At 38.1% G+C, this 16,965-nt stretch overlaps 1 protein-coding gene across 1 annotated transcript in view; it reads left to right on the forward strand.

The window, feature by feature from the left end:
• Positions 1-16,965, forward strand: part of ADAM9 (ADAM metallopeptidase domain 9) — a 96,651-nt gene that overhangs the window by 30,485 nt on the left and 49,201 nt on the right. Inside the window, exons 9-12 of the mRNA XM_006086252.3 lie at positions 1,653-1,822; positions 6,211-6,292; positions 6,820-6,953; positions 14,794-14,965. Coding sequence (XP_006086314.1) covers positions 1,653-1,822; positions 6,211-6,292; positions 6,820-6,953; positions 14,794-14,965 — 558 coding nt within the window. The remainder of the gene's footprint in view (positions 1-1,652; positions 1,823-6,210; positions 6,293-6,819; positions 6,954-14,793; positions 14,966-16,965) is intronic.

Genomic DNA, 16,965 nt, shown 5'->3' on the forward strand with positions numbered 1-16,965 from the left:
AAAAAAAATTTGCATATCTCCCTGATTAGCCAATGGGAAGTGTAGCGAAGGTAAGGTCAATTACCCTTTTGTCTTTTATTAGATAGGATGTTATAAGATAATTTTATTTATAAGATGTTTTCCTGATGAATATCAAGCATAATAATAATGGTGATAATGATGATAGCATTCTATTGAGCATTTATAATGTTCTTGAAGCTGAGATAAGTGCTTTACATTTATGAACTTATTCCTCACAGTAATTCTATGAAATAGATAGTTCTGTAATCATTTATCTGAAACCTTTGGGGTACGTGTAATTCAGATTTTACATAAGAGTTTAGAAAGGTGCCAACTCAACACTATGTGTGTGAGTGTCTATGTGTGTGAGGTGCAGTGAAGACGGAAACTTTATTCAGTGCAGATAGCACAAGTGTGATACAGCACAGCTGTGAGGTCAGCATGACTGTGGGGCAGCTAAATATTATTACAGCTCGATCATGAAACAGCATGGCTGTATGGTGGTTGTGGGACGAGGCCCTTGCAGCTAGACAGCTCTGCTTTGCTCCGCTTTGCACTGCTCTGCTCAGTGTGATGTCCTGGGTGTTTCAGCTCTAGTGAGGAAACATAATCCTCAGTTTTGGTGGAAAGGGGAAGTGTGCTCTCTGAACAAGAGAGGAGCTGACTTACATAAACAGAAGTGCTGTCCCTGGTCTCTGATTGGTCCATCCTCATGCAAATGGGGCCTCTAAATTTTTGCTGTTTGATTGGTCCAAAAAGCATTGTCCTGACTGGTCAGAATGGAGTTGCTCTGATTGGTCTGTGAAGATGCTGATGGGAATACAGCTGCTTAGGATGGGGAAAGCCTCAGTCCTATGGGTTGACATGCAGTTCTAGGAACTCCTTTATACAGGCAGGAGCACAGTGCAGGCATGCAGTTTAGTGCAGGTTTCTCCATGAAGTGAGTTTTGCCTGAGAGGCCTCTGTTTAGAAACAGCTTCTAGGCTCTGCTTTTAAATTTGAGCCGAGTTAGCCACTAGGAGCCCTTAGTAGGTATTTTCTTTCTCACAGGCCACAAAGCTCATATGGTTCACTATGTATTATATAATACCCCACAGGATCTTGGGGTAGCATAATGTAATCAAAGGCATTAGTATTTCTATAGTGAAATGTGTGAATGTTCCCATTAATTGAGATAAATGTGAACTATAAATAGGCTTGCATTAGTTTAGGGCAAGTTTTGGAATTAATTTACCCAAAACTTAAAATTTTCAGAGTATGTCAGATTTTGGAATGGAAAATAAAAAGGATTTTGAATTTGTATTATTTTTATTTTATGGACAAGGAAACAGACCCGTGAGAGGGTAGAATCTCATTATATTGAAGGGAATATTTTTTTGGAAGGGAAAAACATCGATGTGAGAGAGAAATATCGCTTGGTTGCCTCTTATCAAACCTGAAACCTAGGTATGTTCCCTTCCTGGTAATTGAACTCACCACCTTCTGGTGCACGGGGCGATGCTCCAACCAACTGAGCAACACTGGCCAGTGAGGAGTCGTGTTTTTAATTTAAGTAGTTATGTTACTTCATTGTAAGCTAAAAGTTACTTCATTGTAAGCTAAAAGATATTCTTTAATATCTTTTTATACTTTTATTTCTGTTTTCTTCCTAGATGTATATTATGTTAAATATTCGAGTTGTGCTAGTTGGACTGGAGATTTGGACAAATGGAAACCTGATCAGCACAATTGGTGGTGCTGGTGATGTGTTGGGGAACTTTGTACAATGGCGGGAAAAGTTTCTTATAACACGTCGGAGACATGACAGTGCACAGCTAATTCTGTAAGTGATTTTTTCTTTTTAAATCCTCATCTGAGGAAATGCTCATTGATTTTAGAGGGAAAAAGGAGAGAAAAGAGAGAGAGAACATTGATTGGTTGCCTTACATATGTGCCCTGACCCGGAACTGAACCTGCAACCTTTTGATATAGGGCAGTGATGGCGAACCTTTTGAGCTCGGCGTGTCAGCATTTTGAAAAACCCTAACTTAACTCTGGTGCCGTGTCACATATAGAAATTTTTTGATATTTGCAACCATAGTAAAACAAAGACTTATATTTTTGATATTTATTTTATATACTTAAATGCCATTTAACAAAGAAAAATCAACCAAAAAAATGAGTTCGCGTGTCACCTCTGATACGCGTGTCATAGGTTCGCCATCACTGATATAGGAGATGATACTCCAGCCACCTGAGCCACATTGGCCAGGGCTAGTTCTGTAAGTGATTTTTAAAAAGTTCTATTAATGAGATGGTCAGAATAATAATTTTTGTTTGTTTTCTTTTATTAAGGTTATATTTTCTTTTTTAAAATATTTTTATTGATTTCAGAGAGGAAGAGAGGGATAGAGAGATAGAAACATCAATGATGAGAGAGAATCACCGATCGGCTGCTTCCCGCATGCCCCCCACTGGGGATCAAGCCCGAAACCCAGGCACATGCCCTTGGCCAGAACCGAACCCGGGACTCTTCAGTCCGCAGACCGACGCTCTATCCATTGAGCCAAACCAACTAGGGCAAGGTTATATTTTCTTAAGGTTTTTGATCATTTATTTAAATAAAGAAAACTTAATTTCATACAATAGGACCAAGTGAGAGTATAATAATATCTCTCTTCTGTGTTCAATTTCCTGTCACCTTAATCCCATGTCCTTCCACTTTCTTGGGTTTAGTTTACTCTCTCTTGGTATGGCATGTATTCTAGTTTTGCGGGGGCTGACCAGCAGCCCCTGAACAGATTACTCAAACACAGTTTGATTGTGCAAGACAGGGCTAAAGGGCTCCTGGCTTTAGTAGCCAGAGCAGCCTCTATTGCCTGCCTCCTTAGGCCTTTATTGGAATTTTTCTCTTTAGATACAATCAGTAGGGTGAGTAATCTTGGGAGCACACATGTTTACATTGTCCTCTAGGCAAGGGCATCCAGGGATTAAGCATAAGGATTCCAGTAAACACCCCGGGGTCTGCATATGCACAGGCTTGTTTGGGAAGGTCAGGGAATAATTAGGGGCGCCACCTTCAACACTCCCCTCTCTCCCTAAGTCGGAGTTCCGATAAACAGGGCAGGTGGCATTCCACACACTTCCCTTTTATCAGAATGACCTTACAACTTTCCAACCAAGTCTCTTGTGCTCCCCAACATAGTTTCTTTCATCTTGCATCTGAGAAAATGTATTTAATAGTCTCAGAACAGATTTTTAAAAAATTATCTTGCCCTAGAACAGTTTGGATCAACAGATAGAGCGTCAGACTGTGGACTAAAGGATCCCGGGTTCGATTCTGGTCAAGGGCACATGACTGGGTTGCAGGCTCGATCCCCAGTAGGGGGCCTGTAGGAGGCAGCTGATCAATGACTCTCATCATTGATGTTTCTCTCTCTTCCTTTCCTTTCCTCTCTGAAATCTTTAAAAATAGTTTAAAAAAAATTAACTCATTTTGATCTTTGATTATTCTTGGGTCTAAGTAACTCATTCTTTCAGAAGTGTGCTTTGTAGTTTGTTTAATAACTTTTTGATTATTTGGAAGGGTATAAAATTCGAGGCATGAAATCTTTTTCCTTCAGAATGAATTGAATCTGCTATCTTTTGACTTCCAATATGACTGTTGAGAACCATTAAATCATTCTGATTTCTGATCCTTCTTAAAATTTCTTTTTCTCTGGAAGCTTATAGGATCTTCTCTTAATTCCCAGGTGTCTTAATTTTCTTGATGATAAGCTTTTGTGTAGGTCTTTTATCACTGATGTGCTGTGTACTTAGTGGGTAATTTCAGTTTTGAAACTGATGCCCTATAGTTTCAGGAATTATCTTTTGTTTCCTTTCTTCTCTTTGTCTTTTTGTTCTTTTTGGAATATTGTCTTAAATTTAACTTTTAAGCTTTTTATTGAGTTTTTAATTTCTGGCTATCTTATTTTTAATGTTTAATAGATGTTTTTCGTTCCCCTGAATATTTTTTTACATAATCAGTTTTTTATTTCCTGGATATAATAGTTTTCATAGTCTCTTTGAAATATTACTGATATATTTTAAAAATTTTTCTTCTTTTCTACAGCAATTTCATGGTACCTTAGTAAAACTTAAACTTATATAAATCACTTAATACAAGTACATTCCAAAAACTTACAGTAAAACCTTCACTGAAAATATTTAAAACATTTTATCCTCCTTAGAAGTTTTCTGGCTTAATAGGCTGGCTTTTTGCAAAAAGAAAAAATTCTATTTTATATAATACTTTTTGCCTACCTCAATGTTGATCAGGCGTCCTCAAACTACGGCCTGCGGGCCACATGCGGCACGCCGAAAACATTTATCCGGCCCACCGGGTGTTTTTGCCGCCGCTGCCTGTCCTACTTAGCAGCCGACTCGTCCCGGGCCCGCAGTGCGCATGTGTGGAATGTCTGAGGGACAGTGAACTGGCCCCCTGTTTAAAAAGTTTGAGGACCTCTGATGTTGATGGTACCTAAAAAAAAAAAATTTTTTTCAGAGGAGAAACTTCCCGATTTTCTTTCGTTTTCTTTTGTTATGTGAGTTAATTTAAGCAAGGCACTGAAAATGCCAAAATGGATTTTTAATGCCCTGTTATCACAAAGGATTGGTCCTGACTTTTTAATTAATTTTTAGTAAAATTGCATCTACAAGTATCCTCATCCCAGTGAGTATGCCATCCAGTTCACACAAGACCAAAAGGAACAGGCATCAAGCATACTCTCTGTGCCTTGCCCAAGTATGCCTACCAAGCTGTCTTTCCCCCTCTTTTTGGTCTCTATCTGTTGTGTTAGAGGAATTTCCCAATGTCTCATGATCTCTGGTGTTTTGTTTGTGGTTAAAATGAGGTACTGAAAGCCTTTTGGAAGCATTGAGTACATGAGAGGGGGCTTGGGGACTTTGGAGTTCACTATATGGTGATCTGGTTGAAAATTTTTCTCGGAAATCCCCTTATGTCAATATCTCAAGTCCTTTTCTCTTGGCTGGTCAGATGCCCCAGAGAAGGATTTAGTCATTCATTTAAAAGATATTCATTAGGTGTATACCATAGGCACTGAGGTAGAGCAGTAAACATAACAGACAAAACTTCTTGCTCTCATGGAGTCCATATTCTGGTGGAGGTGATTGGCCATAAATGAGATAAATAAGTATATATAATATCTATATCTATATATATAAAAGGCTAAGCAACTGTCAGACTGTCCCACCGGTAGTTACGATGAGCAATGACCACCAGGGGGCAGACGCTCCAACCAGTAGCTATGACGCACATTGACCACCAGGGAACAGATGCTCAACACAGGACCTGCTGAGTTGTGTGACTTGGCAGCAGTGGTTCTTGGGTGACATACCCTGGAACCAGAGAGGAAGGAGCCCCATTCTTGGATGCATCACCCGAGAACTACCCTCTTGCAATCCGGGACCCCTTAGGGGTTGTCGGAGAGCCGGTTTCAGCCTGATCCCTGCAGGCTAGGCCAAGGGACCCCACCTGCCAGAGGGACCTTGCTCAGTCCGAAGATGCCCTTCAAGCCATGGCATCGCCCCAGGTGTGGCTGGTTGGGAGGGACCCTGGGGGGTTGGCTCCAGGGCATATCCAGCCCATCCATCTTGCCCAGTCCTGCCCTGCCAGCCACCTTCTAATTAATTTCTTTTCAATGTGCATGAATTTGTGCACCGGGCACTAGATAAATAAAGATAAATGGTAAGGTGGAAAAATAAAAGTATTGGAGGAATAAAGTTGAAATTTAGGTAACATGGCAAAATAAGATCTTAGTCAGAAGATTTTGCCTAAAGACCTGAAGGAGGTGAGGGAGTGAGTTAGGGGTATATTTGGGTGAGAAAGTTCCAGGCAGAGGGAATAGATCCTGGGATACAAGTGATGAACCATATGGAGGCCACTGTGACCTTATTGTTCCCTGTGCTTCCTGCCTTGTAGCCTCCTGTGTGCATATGTTCATTGAGTTTGTTCCCTGTCTCTCACAAGAATTTTTGCATAAATAAATGTAATGCATTTTAGGGAGGTTTTTCATTAGAAGGTAGAAAACATTTGGTTTGGTATCTTCATTTTTCTAAAAAATGAATTTGTAATATTAATCTCATTCTCTGATGATAAAAGAGAGAAGGCTTTATTGTTTTCTGACTTCAAAATGTTACTTGTTATAACTTTCACCTTTTCTTTTTATTTAGGAAGAAAGGTTTTGGTGGGACTGCAGGAATGGCATTTGTGGGAACAGTGTGTTCAAGGAGCCACGCAGGCGGGATTAATGTGGTACATTTTTGTTCTTGATATTCACCTTTGGCCATCTGCATTAGGAGAGTGTCAAGCATTCACCATCTGCATTAGGAGAGTGCCAAGCATTTCTTGACTCTGTACTTCCTTCCCTCACTAAAACTATATTTTGGGTTTTATCAGGGACAATGTAGAAGTGATAGATGAGTTGGATTAAGTATCCTAATATTTATTAGCTCCTCACTTTTTATGGATGAGAAAATAGAGACCTCACTTAAGAAAATTAAATTAGAACCATGAACTTGTTTTCCCATAGACCACCATGAATAATCTATTGGTGCTAAAGTATTTGATCTATTGCTTAAAGAGTCTATCTTCATCAGTGTGTTGAGTCACACGGGTTTCTTCCTAGGCTGAAATGTATAAGTACTGATGTTGGATGCTTGATTTATCATATATACTATTAACATTATTGTGATAAATTTCCTTTGTGAAAAAATAATCTCAGAAACAAAACATATCCTTTTGCTCAGAAACCGAGGTAATACCTTCTTGTGTTTGGACAGTTTGGGCAAATCACAGTGGAGACATTTGCATCTATTGTTGCTCATGAGTTGGGTCATAACCTTGGAATGAATCATGATGATGGGAGAAATTGTGTTTGTGGAGCAAAGAGCTGCATTATGAATTCAGGAGCATCGTGAGTAATGAGTTCTTTCTTCTTATTCTTTATAATGTGGTATTGTAGATCAGTATTTCTTAAACTCTGGGACATACTCATGTCTATGTTAAAAAACAGGAAAAATTATCCCTGGTTCCCCTGAAACTAATTACATGATACACCAATGAGAAGTCTGTATTTTAATTAAATAAATAATCCCACAAAGCTTTCAGCAAGAATTATTTATTTAGGCGCAGGCATGTAGCTACACTCTTCTTTAAACCAGTTGACAGACCAAAAGATATAAGAACATGGAAAAATTTACATCTGAATTACAAATTAGGGAAGGGATTCTGCTCAAATCAGTGCAGGTTAGAATATAGATTGAAGGACAATATGAAACATTTACTCACAAACCTCATGAGAAAACACTGTTGTCACTGTAGGTGGAAGAGATCTTGATGTAGTCCTAACATTTCTAGTTTTATACATAAAGGTGAGAGGCAAGACAAAGAGAAGGAGAAAGAAGCATTAACATTTATTGAACTCTATTTCTGTATCAGGCACTATTGTAGGCACTTAAAAGGTATTAATCAGATACCTAATGAGATGTAGGTACTTTGTTATCTCTATGAATGAGGAAACAGGTCACACATCTAAGGAAGTGGTGAAGCTGGGATTTGACCAAGAAGTCTAGGTCAAGAGCCTGTGATCTTAGAACCCCTTCTTTTGCCAGAGTTCAAAAATAATTACAATTGAGGGTCTAAAGGTGAACAAGAACCATTGAGTTGTTGGGCTTCTTTTTGATGCAGAGTTCTCAGAAGGCAACAAGGTTCCATCCTGCTTTAGTAGGCCATTGTGCTAAGCAGAGAACTGGACATGACCACAGTGCATGTGTGGATTAAAAGTGGAGTCAGAGAAAAAATTAGATATGAAAGATGTTTATCTCTAACAAACACAGATGAAGATTTCATATGGGGAATATCCATGGCCCTAAGGATTCACTCCCTTTTCTATTTTCCTCAAGCTCCTAGGGCACTGAAAAAATAATAAAATTTCTGTTAGTCATCACTCTAAATATGAGAATATAATTGTAATCACATACTGGTATAAAGGGGAAGCACTCAAGCAGGATTTACTGCAGAATTTATTGGTTTTTGAGCAAATACTAGGCTGAAAAATAGATATGGAAGAATTAGTATAGCACTTACGAAAAAACTATCCTTAATAGAAGTGTAATTATATTCACAAGAAAAGTCATGATTGTAAAATATTTTATGTTGGACAGGGAAGTAAGTTTAGTGTTTGCTCTGGCTGGCAGTGAAGTTGATGAAGACATAGATTCAGGGGAAAAGAAAGAAATAATCAACAGTGAGATAAAATAAGAGACTAATGAAAAACATTAAGAGGAAGGAATGTCATGAAACAGTGCTGTAGTGGAATTTAAAATGGTATGACCCATACTTCATTCACTCATCAAATATTTATTGAGCACTATGTGCTAGACTTTGTTTTAGGCACTTAGACTATCTCAGTGAGTTAGATAAAGACTTGTCCTTTACAGAATTTACATTTTAATGGCGGAAGACAACATATTAACCTAATAAATATATCAGTAATAGGTCACAAACCATTATAATTATATTCAGGAAACACACCTGTATCAAAGAGACTCAAAATAAGACAAAAATTATCACTTTTCATTTATGAGATATATAATCATTAATGAACATTTGTCATAGTTTTTTTTAATTTTACGTTATTAAGATATATAATGTAAAAAGCACCTCAAGGGAAAATGTTCCCATATGTTAGAGAAAATTTTAAAATCTCTTTCTTAATCATTGACAGATTATGTAAACAAAACACATATAAAATGTAAACAGAAGTCTGGAAGAAACTTTCTGAAAAATTAAAAGAGAGTTTATTCAGGTAATGATTTGCAAACCAGGAAATGTAGCCCTTGGTATGAACCAAATAGATCAGTATTTCTCAACCTTCCTAATGCCGCGACCCTTCAATACAGTTCCTCATGTTGCGGTGACCCCCAATTTCATTGTTACAAATTGAACATAATTAAAGCATAGTGATTAATCACAAAAACAATATGTAATTATATATGTATTTTCTGATGGTCTTAGGCGACCCCTGTGAAAAGGTCGTTTGATCCCCAAAGGGGTCGCGACCCACAGGTTGAGAACCGCTGAAATAGATGTTCCAAAATGGATGGGATAAGGCAAGGTTTATAAAGGCAAAAATTGTAAAGAGCTGACAATAAAAGAGATGGGTTGCTAGGGGAAATGAGACCGTAAACTTACAGTATTTGTTTTCTGATTGGTAGGGGCAACTGTACTTTTAACAGTTGGTTGACTCAGTGGCCAAGCATGTGTGGTTTGAGATGAGAACAATAGGTAAAATATGATTAAGCATTTGTCAACATCCTAGTTTCAGCCCAGGCCGTAGAACAAAAGGCTGTTTTCTTATCACACAATTATAGTACAGGAAGTATTATTTAACAGTGATTCAAGGAGTATGATTAACAAACAGTACAGGGGCTACTGCTTACTCTGTGGGTGAGTTCTGAGCCCCAAAGGGCAAGTTATGCTTTGTAAGCAGCTTCAGAGATCAAGCTGCAAAAATCCAAATATTGGGCCACAAATTATGATATTAAATTTCTGATAAGTCCTTAAGATTATAGAGGTTTAAATAAATATTAGTATGGTTAATTTTATAAGTAAAACTTCAAGTGTCCAGTTGGCCATATATTTTACCAAAAGAAGACTTACTTAAACATGTATATAAGATGATGTCAAATATTAGGCAACTTACCATTTTCCCTGTGAGAAGAGCTGCAAATAAATTTTTTTTTTGGCTAACTTAAAAATATTACCTTATAGGGATGTAAAAGACATAAAGGGAGGGAATGTAATTGGCTCTTGGAGAGGAAAACAGTAGCTATTAGCCCTGTTATTAGCTAATAACAGTAGCCCTACAGAAGTTGAAATAGTGGGAAACTGCCAACATAAGGTGACCTGATGGAGAGGGATCCAGAGGAACTAATCCGCCTTTTTCTCCTGCTGCCTTCTTGTCTCTGCCAGTGCCTCTTATTTGGCTGTGTTTTATTGGATACAGTCCATATAGGTCATTCTCCAGCAAGCATAGAGCACAGTGGAAAAGGATGGGGAAAATATTTGTCAGTCCCATTACTTTATCTTGTTTTGCATCAGCTAATGCATTGAATAAGGAAAAGATTTAGGAATAATTATTTGAAAAGGGGAAAGCTCAGATGATATGATTGTCTAGTTTTGAACAGCAAGGGAATCAATTAAATAGTATTAGAAATATAGTTTTAAGTGTATAAAATAGATTCCCTTTAAACCAGTTATAACCATTTTGAAAAAACGTGAGGGGAAAAACCTATTTTTATTTGTCTAAAGTTCAAGATATCTCAGAATCAAGATGAATATAACCCAGGCTGGATTTATTATTATATATTCATTATTGTGACTTCCCATTTTTCTTCTTCTGATTTTAAAAGAAACTAATCTTTAAACATTTTTGTGGGCCATTGAAAGTTTGAGGGGTCCTAGGCACGTGTCTATTGTGCCTAAGTTGGCCCATTCTGTTATAAATATAAATATTTAATAGTATTGAACTTTTAGGTGATTGCTGTTACCAGTGTTCCCTGGAATATATTCTTGAGAACTGATAATGTATGCTGGAAATATTGTATTGCTGATTTTGTTGTGGAGTTTTAAAATTTATTTATTTAAAAATATTTTTATTGATTTCAGAGGGGAAGGGAGAGGGAGAGAGAAATAGAAACATCAATGATGAGAGAGCATCATTGATCGGCTGCCTCCTGCACGCCTCCACTTGGGATCAAACCCACAACCTGGGCATGTGCCCCAACTGGGAATCGAACCATGACCTCTGGTTCATAGCTCAGTGCTCAACTGCTGAGCCATGCTGGCTGGGCTTAAATTTATTTTTAAAAAAATGTCAGAAGATAATTATATTTCAAATATATCTGAGTGGATTGTCTTGATATTATGTTCCCATTACTACCAGTACCATAATAGTTTCACACTTTTATTTAGCAATCTAATAGGGATTTTAGGATACATATATTTGTTGATTGTTGCCTTTGCCTTTTGGGGAGGTTCTGTGATTGTGTAACAAGGTAGTATGTGAGTTTCCACATATTTTCTTGATCTTGTAATAATTTTATGTTAGTGTAGTAAGTTAAAATAAACGAGGGCTAAAAGAAGAATGTCCTGTTTGTAATTTACTTGTCTGGGGCAGAGAGATAGCTTGTGGGCAAATATAAGTATTGGATAAGTGTATGTAGTCACTACTTGCAAATGTTCACCACTTGAGTTTCTGTCTTTGTTTTATTGTTCTTTTGTATATGAAGCAGAAATATGTTGGGCTTACTGGGTTGAAATGGGGCATGGCTCAAGAATGGTCTTAAGTTTGGAGATGTAGTTAAAGAGACAGCTGGGACTGGGGAGGTTGTGTAAGGAATAAAATATCAGCATTTCATTGCTTATAGGGGATTAGCACAGAAGCACTTTAGGAGTGGTTGGCTAAAATTGGGTCCATAGCAAACACAGAGATCCTTGGAAGCTATAATCTGAGGCAATACTTGTAATAGCTTGGTCCTAAAAGACTTCTAATGAAGGCACATTGATTTCTAGATCTAGAAATACCAAGTTTTGGAGAATGAAAGGTTTTCCACCTTCCAAAAAAGAGCATAAGTGACACCTGAATGAAGGGGGACCTGCTTCTCTCGAGGGAAATGTGAACTATCCCAGAGAGGACATTGCACTAACTTCCACTTTGAACAGGGAAGTATTCTGGGCAGAGGACAGAATAGGACAGATAGTGTTGGATTGACAATTTAAGATGTGGTGGGCCTCATTAGACAGATGGCTTTAGCCCAGCCGTGGGCAAACTACAGCCCGTGGGCCGGATCCGGCCCGTTTGAAATGAATAAAACTAAAAAAAAAAAAAAAAAAAAAGACCGTACCCTTTTATGTAATGATGTTTACTTTGAATTTATATTAGTTCACACAAACACTCCATCCATGCTTTTGTTCCGGCCCTCCGGTCCAGTTTAAGAACCCATTGTGGCCCTCGAGTCAAAAAGTTTGCCCACCCCTGCTTTAGCCTATTCCTAAATGAAATGGACTGACTTGCTCCACCAGATGGCAATACATTTCTTGGATTTATTAATGGTGCTGTTTTCTGTTGCATCATCGTGTGTGTGTGTGTGTGTGTGTGTGTGTGTTTTGTTTTTAAATCAGAGAGATCCTGCTCTGCAACTCAAGTTTCCCTCTTATTCTGTGTCCTTTATCTTTGACTCTATTTCCATATATATATATTATTGATTTCAGAGAGAGGATGAGAAGAGAGAGAGATAGAAACATGAATGATGAGAGAGAATCATTGATTGGCTGTCTCCTGCACTTTCCCCACTGGGGATCGAGCCTGCAACCTAGGCATATGCCCCTACCAGAAATTGAACTGTGACCTCCTGGTTCATGGGTCCGATGCTCAACCACTGAACCACACTGGCCGGATGATTCTATTTTCTTATTGATGATTGCTTCCTATCAATGCTATGACCCGTCAGCTTTCTGATCTCTAACAATCACCATCAGGTTGAGCAAAGTCATCTTTTATTTTTTTTTCTATAGGATTTCTTAGTCCTGATTAAGGAACCTTCTAGTTTACTGTATGCTGCTGAGCCTAGCTCTAGGAAGGGAAGCACTGCAAATAACTCTTGCTGGGTCTTCTTATTCTGGTACAACTTGTGATATGTTAGGACAAAACATTTTTATTGTCACAAATAAAACTTACAGAAAATGGTTATTTCTTTAAAACATATATATAATCCAAACACTTCTTACTACTCCCACTGCTATCGGGCTGCTCTGTCATTGTTAAGTGGAATTCTGCAGTAGCCTTTTGCATAGTAACCATTCAGATCAAGTTGCTCCTGCTCAACACTTTCTATTGTCATTCTCTCCCTTCTCCCTTTTCCCAATCTCCTCCTTTCTGTCATAGTAAAAAGTCAATTTCTTACAATGGCCTATTCCCACCTTCACTGATGGTATCTCACATTACCCATTCCTTCACTGGCTCGCTCCCACTCCAACCTTTCTGGCTTCTTTATTTTTTCTTGAGCATGCAAGGCAGGCTTCTATTTTAGGGTTTTTGTACTTGTTCCTTCTCCCTGTAATGTTCCCTTGCCCTAGATAGCCAGTTTTGATTCAATTGTCACAATGTTTGAAATGCCTGTCCTGACAGCTCTTTTAAAAATTGCAATCGCTTCTTTGCCTACACAGGTTATCCCCTTCACCTCTTCACCTTTTCCCTCAATTGCACTTATCACCTAATATACTATTGAATTTACTTATATATCTTTTAAATATATTTTTATTGATTTCAGAGAGGAAGGGAGAGGGAGAGAGAGAGAGAAACATCAACAATAGGAGAGAATCATTTATTGGCTGCCTCCTGCACACCCCCTACTGGGGATCAAGCCCACAACCTGGACATGTGCCCTTGACCGGAATCAAACCTGGGACCCTTCAGTTTGCAGGCTGATGCTCTATCCACTGAGCCAAACTGGCTAGGGCTTGAATATACTTATTAAGTTTACAGTCTCATTCATTTGAACATTACCTTCACAGAGGTGGGGATTTTTGCTTTGTTTACTAGTACTGTTTTATCCCATAACAAAGAAGAGTGCCTTGAACATAAAAAATGTTTAACAAATATTTGTTGAATGAATGATATTGTAAAAAAAGACTCCTTACTATATCCTTAAACAGAGAGTAGCAAGAAAAAGAATATGGAAAACAAGTATTGTTATTGTCAAAAAGCTCGTGGCATACCTTTCCTTTCTGTGTGAGTCAAAATATTGTCTTTACTCATTCTTTTGTAATAGGCAATTGATCGTTCATGTTCCTTCTCTGCCAGTCTGTTAAAACCCTTCAGCATCTCATATTCAAAGACGTTTTTGTCGAGTAGTAGTTAACAGTTCCAACATGTTCTAGACAGACTGCCTTCAATTCCCAAGAGCCTAGAGCCAGGACTATCTCCTTCCCTGGAGATTTTGGGTCAGTTAGCAAAGAAGAGTGTACTGAATACCCAGGGGACAAAATTTCACAGGAAGGAACTGTTCCTTAGATTCCTGGGATTTACAGAGACTCAACATAGATAGGAATGCTTCCTCAAACACTATAATGCAACCGTTTTTATTCCCACTGCTACTTTGGCAACATTGCTCAACCTGATGAAAAAGAGGTTCTTTCAGGGCACTAAATTCCCCTGATAAAATGTTAATGTGACTTGGATTTCTCAAAGATTCTTGTTGTATATTTGGGTGTGTTTCCCACTAGTCTTCAAAAGTAAATATAGTTAGTGGGAATATGTGAAAATATTTCTTAGTGACTGAGTAAAACAATAAGTGAAAAGAAGATTGAGTAAACGTATAGCTAGCTCCAAATACTTGAAGACCTTTTACTATGGAATATAAATAAAACTTAATTCTGGATAGGACTAGATCATCTTTAAACTGTCTTCTGACGAGATTTATGATTTTATATTTCAATGAAAGTGATTGTTTGGAAGATTTTTTTCATAGAGGTATAATATATTGTAACCCAAATAGTAATTATTATATAGTAAGTGAAATAATGTTTTATATTTTTTAGAAATAGACATTAATTCTCATTTCTCTCTATTTTGGTTAGCTTATTAACTGCTGTTTTAAATATTCATTTCTAGTTGGTTGAAGACATGACATAAATTTTTTCAAAAGAGTAATTGCTGTGACATGAGCTCTTTTTCCTGATGTTTATTATAGAGGTTCCAGGAACTTCAGCAGTTGCAGTGCAGAGGACTTTGAGAAGTTAACTTTAAATAAAGGAGGAAACTGCCTTCTTAATATTCCCAAGCCTGATGAAGCCTATAGTGCTCCTTTCTGTGGCAATAAGTTGGTGGACCCCGGGGAAGAGTGTGACTGTGGTTCTCCAAAGGTCAGTTGAATGTTTGCTTTCCGCTTTGTTACATTCCTTCAGGGTTTGCAAAAAATAAAATAGCTTGCTGTGGGCAACTGTGGCACAGGAGCTGAAGTAAAGCTTAGTGGCAGAGAGAGGATTGGCATTTTCCTTGTGGGGACGTGTTCCTGGGACTGGTCATCTCCTCCTTCCCAGAACATAACCAATGGTGTCATCTGTTTTGATGTCAAGGAAAGCGCCATGCCGACTCTTTATTTTTTTGTGCTAGCTTCTACCATTTCTGTTATGGTTATTGGGTCATTTATTTACTTTAAAGAATGACTCGGTTTTTCACTTGGCTCTACTTGTAAGCTCTCACATTCTGTCTGGCACTGCCATTGCAGAAATATTTATTTGGTTGAACTCATTTTAATAATAAATTGAAGCTGGCTCATTCTCCAGAGCCCTTCATTAACACAGTTCTTAGCACTGAAATTAACATCCTTCCTTAATTAACCTCTAGTTTACCTACTGATCTGTGGTTTTATCACACCTGATGCCCATACTTATTTCCATTAACCCATGCTCATCTTTATTATTATTGTTCTGTATCTTAGCCATTCTCCTCTCCAAATGGCCTCCTCCTAGGCATAGGTAGGAGAGGCTGGGGGATGGTCACTGGAAAAAAAAAAAGGGAGACATATGTACTACTATTTGTAATACTTTAAACAATAATAAAAAAAGAAATTTGTTCATTTTTGTGTAAGCTTCACTCTATTCTCAGTCTTTCCCACAAGTTCTTCTTTTTCACCCGACCACACCTGGTTTTGCCGGAAGACTTCCAATTATAGAAAGGCAGTGTGTATTTTTTTTTTTAAATTAAATCTTTATTGTTCAGATTACATTTGTTCCTCTTTCCCCCCCCACATAACTCCCCTCCTCCCAGTTCCCGCCCCACCCTCCGCCCTCACTCCTCACCCACTGTCCTCATCCATAGGTGCACGATTTTTGTCCAGTCTCTTCCCGCATCTCCCATTCCCCTTTGCCCCCCAAGAATAGTCTGTCCATTCCCTTTCTATGTCCCTGATTCTATTATAATCACCAGTTCATTCTGTACATCAGATTATTTATTCACTTGATTCTTAGATTCGCTTGTTGATAGATGCATGTTTGTTGTTCACAATTTGTATCTTTACCTTTTTCTTCTTCCTCTTCTTAAAGGATACCTTTCAGCATTTCGTCTAATACTGGTTTAGTGGTGATGAACTCCTTTAGCTTTTCCTTATCTGTGAAGCTCTTTATCTGACCTTCAATTCTGAATGATAGCTTTGCTGGATAAAGTAATCTTGGTTGTAGGTTCTTGGTATTCAGCACTTTGAATATTTCTTGCCATTCCCTTCTGGCCTGCAAAGTTTCTGTTGAGAAATCAGCTGACAGTCGTATGGGTATTCCCTTGTAGGTAATTGAGTCTCTTTCTCTTGCTGCTTTTAAGATTCTCTCTTTGTCTTTTGCTCTTGGCATTTTAATTATGATGTGTCTTGGTGTGGTCCTCTTTGAATTCCTTTTGTTTGGGGTTCTCTGCGCTTCTTGGACCTGTAAGTCCATTTCTTTCACCAGGTGGGGGAAGTTTTCTGCCATTATTTCTTCAAATAGGTTTTCAATATCTTGCTGTCTCTCATCTTCTGGCACCCCAATAATTCTGACATTAGTGCGCTTGAAGCTGTCCCAGAGGCTCCTTACACTATCTTCGTATTTTCGGATTCTTTTTTCATTTTGCTTTTCCGGTTGGGTGTTTTTTGCTTCTTCGAATTTCAAATCTTTGGCTTGATTCTTGCGCTCCTCTGGTCTGCTATTGGGTATAATATTCTTTATTTCAGTCCATGTATGCTTAATTTCTAGTTTCTTTATCGTAGCATCGAGGGTCTCATTAGTTTTTGTGAGGCTCTCCACAAGTTTTATTGCAAGCCCTCAAAATTGCGTTTTTAGCTCCATATCCTCCATTTCTGTCATGTTTTTTTGTCTCCTCATTTTTATGCTTT

Source organism: Myotis lucifugus, unplaced genomic scaffold, assembly GCF_000147115.1.
Source record: "Myotis lucifugus unplaced genomic scaffold, Myoluc2.0 scaffold_26, whole genome shotgun sequence".
NCBI classification, from domain to species: Eukaryota; Metazoa; Chordata; class Mammalia; order Chiroptera; family Vespertilionidae; genus Myotis; species Myotis lucifugus.